Source organism: Austrofundulus limnaeus, unplaced genomic scaffold (genome assembly GCF_001266775.1).
Source record: "Austrofundulus limnaeus strain Quisiro unplaced genomic scaffold, Austrofundulus_limnaeus-1.0 Scaffold283, whole genome shotgun sequence".
Classification (NCBI taxonomy): domain Eukaryota; kingdom Metazoa; phylum Chordata; class Actinopteri; order Cyprinodontiformes; family Rivulidae; genus Austrofundulus; species Austrofundulus limnaeus.
Window position 1 is genome coordinate 158545 of NW_013952685.1, and position 7728 is coordinate 166272.

Consider the following 7728-nt stretch of genomic DNA (forward strand, 5'->3'; position numbering starts at 1 on the left):
CTCTCAAACCAACGTTCCTCTCTATCAAGAATGAGAACATCCTCATCTCTGAAAGAGTGATTGTAAATGAGTGAAAACTGCAGAGTTCTGGCCATTAGATGTAGCTCGTCTGTGTTGGGACATTCTTTTGAACAGTGGCTGCTTTGTTTCCCCGATGTATAACTGGTCGCAGTCCTCCTGGCACTTAACAGCATATACAACATTGCTCTGTTTGTGCCGGGGCACCGGATCTTTGGAAGAGAAAACGTTCTCCTCTGAGTCAACCCACAAACAGGAAACTACACCTGAAGGCTGTGAGCGATCATAGAAACAGACCGTACTGAACAGCTGAACACTGCTCTGTTCTACAAAACCAAACCATTAAACACTTGTTGCCTTTGTTTCACGGTCATGACTCAGCACGGCTTCTGTCGAGTCATGCCAGGTGCTTCCAGCTTCGTTCATACAACTCAATTGAGGTTCAATATGAGCTGAGTTAAGCTGAAGATTTAGCATCAATCAAAAGAACCTGTGGTGGGCATTGTTTCGCTAATCAGCTAACAGCTAATAGCAGAAGTAATTTTTTATTTGCTGGATTAGCTTTTGCAGAAACTTCGAAAACTGTTAGTGGACCAGTTAGCTTTCGCTAAATTAGACTTTGTCAACTTTAAGCTCGCTAACAGCCAACTAACAAGCTAACATCAGCAAGTTTGTGTCAGTCCCACCAGTCTTCAGCTTTAAGGAGACGAAGATGTGTGATGCAGAAATAGACAGCTGTATTAGTAGTTAGTGATTAGCTGTTAGCATTAACATTCACTAATTTGTACTTGTTTAGCGTTAACATCTGAAAATATTTTTATGTGTTTAGCTGTTTAGCATAATTTTTTCTTGTTTAGCTGTTTAGCATTAAAGTCTGCAAATATTTCTATGTAGCTGTTTAGCGTTAGCATATGCAAATATCGCTATGTGTATACTGTAGCTATTTTGAGTTAGCAAATATTTCTACATGTTTAGCTTTTTAGCATTAACTTCCACTAATTTTTGTGTTTAGCTGATTAGTGTTAACGTCTGCTAATATTGGTCTGTGTATAGCTGTTTAGCTTTGGCTTCCACGGATTTGTAATTATTTAGCTTTTTAGCATTAGGTCTGCAAATATTTTTACTTGCTTAGCTGTTTAGCATTAGTTTTCACTAATTTTGCTACATAAAAGGACCCACATAGTAAAACCTGACCCACACAAGGCACACACACTAATGCCGTGAAGAATGATGGCCCTGTGGTGGGCCTGATGTGGTTTGCCACAGGTGGTCCATACATGGGCCAGCACCACATCAACATCTTATTGTTCCATACTTTCCTAACAGAGCACTTCGCTCTCAGACTGCAGGTTTACTTGTGGTTCCTCGAGTTTCTAAAAGTAGAATGGGAGGCAGAGCTTTCAGTTATCAAGCTCCTCTCTTGTGGAACCAACTTCCAGTTTCTGTCCATGAGGCTGACACTCTGTCTACTTTTAAGATTAGACTGAAGACTTTCCTTTTTGATAAATCCTATAGTTAGACTTAAGTTTCCTGAATTATTCTTCATTTCTGCTGCTATAGACTTAGACTGCTGGAGCACAAACTGAGCACATTTCCTCACTCTGCTGTTGTCTTTAGTCTCTCTTCTCTACATGTTTATTGTTATTATTTCTATCATGTTTTTTCTTTATCTCTTCCAGAAGAAGGTGCTCCTGGACCAGTCCTGGACCAGTTCTTCTGTGTTTGTCTGTGTCTCTTTCCTGTCCTCCAACCAGCCGGTCGAGGCAGATGGTCTCCTGTCCTGAGCCTGGTTCTGCTGGAGGTTTCTTCCTGATTAGCAGGGAGTTTTTCCTCTCCACCGTTTGCTCAGGATGGGAGACTGTGATGAAGTGATTCAACACAATCTGCTGCTTTCTTCTTTACTTTGTTCTTTTTTCATGTACAGTGACCTGAGATAAGGTATGTTGTGACTTGGCGCTATATAAATAAACTGAATTAAACCAAACCATCGTACGAACAGTGCCACATTGCCAGATCTGACCCACACCTGTCTGCTGTATCACGTTGGGTCTGTTGAATCCAGCTGTAGCACCAACACTAAATGGTTAATGGACTGTACTTATATAGCGCCTTTTTATCCATCCAGGACACTCAAAGGGCTTCACACTACAGACATTCACACATCACACTGATGATGGCAAACCACAATTGTAGCCACAGCTGCCCTGGGGCGCACTGACAGAGGCGAGGCTTACATACACAGGCGCCACCGGACCCTCTGACCACCATCAGTAGGCAAGGCGGGTAAGGTGTTTTGCCCAAGGACACAACGACTGAGTCGACTGGACGGGGATTGAACCGGCGACCTTCCGGTTCCGGGACGACTCCCCTAACCACTTTCCCACAGCCGCTCCACTAAACCATAAAACTCTCAGATCTTCATTATTTCACGTCACTGTTTTATTTTTTTGTGTGTCACTTCATTAGAAAATGAAACCAAATATTAGTTTATTTAGTTGATCTATTTCTTCATCATCAGTGACCTTTTTTAAGTGAAGAGAAAATAGAGACAGAGAGAAAAACAGAGAGAGAAGTAATCAGAAAGATAGAAAGACCAAAACAGCGACTAGAAGTATACCAAACATACACCAACAAAACACAGGACCACACACCCAACATCTGTCCGCTTACCTGAAAAATAAATGGATAAATACATGGAGGGCATATATAAAAATACACACATACCCATACATATATAAAGATATACATACATACATGCCTACATTCATAAATATTGTCAGTATATACACACAGACACATATACACACTCAGTGTCCAGTCAGAACCCCCCGGATCAGAACACCTGTTTGTGAGCAGTTGTGAACATGCGTGTATATACAAGATTTCTCCAGTGGAATATTTAATAGTGACTGTGGAGGACCGAGACCCAACCCCCAAGACACGAGGCAGACAGAGGGAAGACCAGAGCCCAAGGGCCCGAGAGGGATCCTGAGCGCAGAGCCCCAAGGGGCACCCGCACGGGAAGATCCGCCCACCCACCCCCCAGATCAGACCATAGGGGAGAACTGGGAGAGTCCCCCCAGCGACCACACKCACAGCCCCCGGGGCCAGCAGCGACTAACTCATGGGCCCCACCGGCACCCGCCATACCAGAGCAGATCCAGGAAAGGGCACAGAGGTCCGGGCCCCCAGGGCGCACCCCCTCCAGGCCAAAGCCCGACAGGTCCAGAGGCCCCGAGCCCCAGCACGCAGTCACCAGGCCAGGCCGGCACACACCCCAGCACCCAGCCCCAGACCCCGGGAACCCCCAGCACGCCGGCGGCCAGCCGCACACCCCACCGGGGGGCCAAGTAGCAGGGGGCCCCCAGATAAACCAGCAGTAGCACGTCACTGTTTTCTTACTTATTAATGAGGACGATATCAGGGAGCCACACTTTAGCAGAGGGGACCCTCAACACTTGGATTCCGTCGTACTGCTTGGGTTTCCACATCAGCCGATAATCCGTCCACTCCTGAAGGAAGAGTTCAACGTGTGAACATGTGACGACACACAGGGGAACAGAACCAAGCAGAAACTCTGCTTATTCAGTACAAATAAAAACAATTTGTCATTTCATCATTTTCTTATTCTTTTGCCACATCTTTAATTAGAGCCCTCAGGGATGATTTTCCTTTACATTTGCATAAAAATAACAGGATTTGCATAAGTTGTCGTTCTGCCCGGTGCAACTGTGGCTCATCACCGAGCCTTCTGGATTTAATCAGTTTAAATAACTGTGGTCAAACTTAAAACCTTCAGTTTGAAAAGTAAAGAAAAAAAACTATAAACTTACCAGATTCATGACAACAATTGTGCTCATTTCTTCATTTTTCATGTTCTGAGAGAAAATGGAAATAAATTGTTAGTTGATGCGGTTGGTTGTTGAAGTATTCACCTTCCTTCTTTGGATTAATGAAATTACACAACTTGTTTTTAATTATTCTGAAAAATAAATCAAAAATAGACATGATTTGCTCAGATGCTGTCTCTTACAGATTTAAAAATATTACGTCTCCACAAGCTTCCCAGTCCCGGCTGGTATAAAACATCCCCACATTATGACGCCAACACCACCGTGCTTCACAGTGGCGATGATGTTCTCAGGACAATAAGACGTCTTTAACGTCATCTTTAATTGTAAAATAACTAAGTCTTAGTCTCATATGGCTGCAATAGTTTTTGCCGCTCTTAAATTAGTAAAAATCTCTCGCATTAATAAAAAATATTAATGAACACTAAAATTTATTTCAAACTTCAAACAGTTTGTTTTATAGATATTTTTATTGTTCGTTTGCTGAACAGTAAATGTTACAAATAAAATAAATCAGGCGGTTCCAAAAAGAATAAGTGTATAATCTCACTGACTCACAGCGTAGCATTGTGGGATTGTGACATGTTCATGCTGGGAAGCAGGAGGACCGAGCTGCTATTTAAAACACAAAGAGGAATGTGAGGCAGCTGCAGAGGTGTTGTTGTTTGTTTATGTGTGTGTGTGTGTGTGTGTGTACTTGTTTCTCCTACAGAGTGAGGACCAACATGCTTTTAACCAAAGTTTGTCATTCAGCTGTAACCAGCATTCAGACTATATTAATATTAGTTTTAAAGATGGAGACGACACGTTGGAGGATCCACGCGTGGCCGACCTTCAGTCGTCACAGTTTCCCACGAACTTTTGCAAAATTCATCCCCAGATGCAGGCGGCCATTTTAAATGGAATACCAATAAATTATCGAGCAATAAGAGAGCAGCAGATTAATGGTGACCAGCCCTCTCAGATGAGCCTTGAAATATGTCTTCATATAATTACTTTACTCAGCATCTAAACTAAACCGACTATAACATTTTATTTGAATGGTTTAACTAAAATTACAAGGAACTGTAGCCTGACGATCAGAGATGGGACATGTTTGCTCACCAGTCCAACGAAGGAGGAGAGGATCATCCCCACCCGGACCACCACCCTGTCTTCTGTGCTGCGAGCCGGTCGGACCTTCAGGTCGTATCCAGTGAAGATGGTCTTCATCAGTTGCTGCTCCTGATCTACAGCTTCTGGATGACACAAAGTGAAAAACCAGACACTTTATTGATCCTTGTTGCAAGAAAAGCTCATTCTTTTCATTTGACTAAATGTTTATGAAATACGGCAAAAACATTAGGAAGCGTCGTCTTAAACGAACGATCTGTCAGAGACACAGAGGTTTACTGTAACAAAATAAATATGTAATAAACAAAGAATGAAATACTAGGAAACATTTGCACACGACAAAGAGAACAAATGATAAAACTGAGTCTGGCAACAGAGGGAAAATGAAGTTGTATGAACAACTTAGCTCAGGTTTTCCCTTAGCATTATGCAAGGGGGCACGTCACCCCCCATTCAGAACTGTTGGCCACTCCAACAGAGCTGCTTGCCCCTTTAACAGAACTGCCCACCCCTTTAACAGAACTGCCCACCCCTTTAACAAAACTGCTTGCCCCTTTAACAGAACTGCCCACCCCTTTAACAGAACTGCCCACCCCTTTAACAAAACTGCTTGCCCCTTTAACAAAACTGCTTGCCCCTTTAACAGAACTGCCCACCCCTTTAACAAAACTGCTTGCCCCTTTAACAAAACTGCTTGCCCCTTTAACAAAACTGCTTGCCCCTTTAACAGAATTGCCTGCCCTTTAACAAAACTGCCTGCCCCTTTAACAGAACTGCTTGCCCCTTTAACAAAACTGCTTGCCCCTTTAACAGAATTGCCTGCCCTTTAACAAAACTGCTTGCCCCTTTAACAGAATTGCCTGCCCTTTAACAAAACTGCCTGCCCCTTTAACAAAACTGCTTGCCCCTTTAACAGAACTGCCCACCCCTTTAACAAAACTGCTTGCCCCTTTAACAGAACTGCCCACCCCTTTAACAGAACTGCCTGCCAAAACCTATAAACTACCTATTTCCTTGTGAAACGTCCTCACATGTTCAGAAAGCAACAGAAAGTCCTGTAAATATTCCTGCTGCCTGCAGATCTCCAAGCTGTTTCTGACAAATTAAAACACCCTGAAAAATGAGAATTCCGTCTAAACCAAAGAATCTGCAGCTGTTTTTCAGTGGCGGTGACAGCTGTAATCACCTCTTTGGAGGTCTTTGAAGATTTCTTCTATTAAAATAAAAATACTTGCTCTTTGTTGTATTTTAAACCTGGCTGTTTAACTGGCGACAAATTCCCTCCTTGGTCTCAGAAGGTTAAAAGCATTTATAATCATGGGTGAAGCTGCATCCATCACATCTGGCGTTGCTGTGGCTGCAGCAGGATGTGACCTGACGGGAATAAATGACAACAATTGCACAGCGAGGCACCCCCATTAGCAAAACACAGAAAGCAGGGCTGCTGATTGGCCAGACAGAAGGTGGTTGTAAAGACAAAAAGTTAGCGCTTTTTGTCGCCTCGCTGCTCAGATGACCGGCTTGATAGAAGCACAGAGAGCTAAAGTTGACGTAAATTGAAAATATCAGGCGATCGACTGAAACGAGCCCAGGCATCGAGTATTTTTCTCTCTCCATATTTCTCCGGAGAAGACGCAAGCTTTAATGGCCTTTCACCTCTCGTTAGCTCACCGAGCTCAAGTGAGCGCAGAGAGAGAGGCCATGAAAATTATTCCAAAATCGACACTGGCAGCAATAAAGTTCGATACACAGCGACATCGCTGTGAGAGCCAGAGCTCAGTCATCAAATCAACTGTCTGCAGTCAAGAAAGCCATTGATTTCTGTAAATAAAAGGACAACACTCAGCCGGCAGTGATTCTGCATGGCTTCAGTCTCTCTGGAGATACTAAGTTACAGGCATCGACAAACTACTGTCACAGCACTTAATAAAGAAACCAACAATAAAACTGTATTTCTGAGCTATTTCACTGAAACTTGACCCTTTATATCAACCTAATGTCTTTATATCCTGTACAATTTTAAATTTTTAAATGCAGTGGAAATCTATTGATATTCATAGTCTAAACATAGTTTTTAACTTATCAAGTAAGGTATTTATTATCTTAATTATAAATGTAATGTGATTACTGTAGCAGTTAACACATTTTAAGCATTGCAGCTTTTGTTATACTAAATCCAAATGTTAACAAGCTAAACAAACTCAATAAGTCAGAGTTATAGTTATATTACAACCATTGAAACAACTAAGAAACTTAAATATATGATGTCATAAAACAAAGCTCTTTAGATGTAATTAAGTACTTATGCTATGATAAATGCAAATGCTAACACATGCAAAACAAACATACCAACATGTCAGAGTGAGTAAATGCTATTTTTAACAGAAATTTAAATACATTAGGCTACAATAATCTTTTTATTTGAATTTTGTATCCAGATAAGTCACAAACGTTATAGCTTTATGCTATGCTAAATACAAATGCTAACATGCTAATAAATGAAGAGTTAGCAGGTAAACGCTAATTTTAAAAATAATTATATGCTGAACGCAATCATCAAGCTAAATAAACCAATGTGTTTAATAAAGTACATGCCATCAGATCACAACCGTTAAAGCAACTTAAAAGACACTTTTAAATATGTGATATATTTGTCATAAATCAAAGCATTATAATATTATTTACACTATGATGAATGCAAATGCTAACATGCAAAACAAACATATTGGCACATCAGTTAATAAAC

At 41.6% G+C, this 7728-nt stretch overlaps 1 protein-coding gene across 1 annotated transcript in view; it reads right to left on the minus strand.

Moving 5' to 3' along the window:
• chrnb1 (cholinergic receptor, nicotinic, beta 1 (muscle)) overlaps nt 1–7728 on the minus strand; it is a 21377-nt gene that overhangs the window by 10825 nt on the left and 2824 nt on the right. Inside the window, exons 2-4 of the mRNA XM_014021228.1 lie at nt 4974–5107; nt 3852–3896; nt 3421–3530 (exon numbers count right to left, since the gene is read on the minus strand). Coding sequence (XP_013876682.1) covers nt 3421–3530; nt 3852–3896; nt 4974–5107 — 289 coding nt within the window. The remainder of the gene's footprint in view (nt 1–3420; nt 3531–3851; nt 3897–4973; nt 5108–7728) is intronic.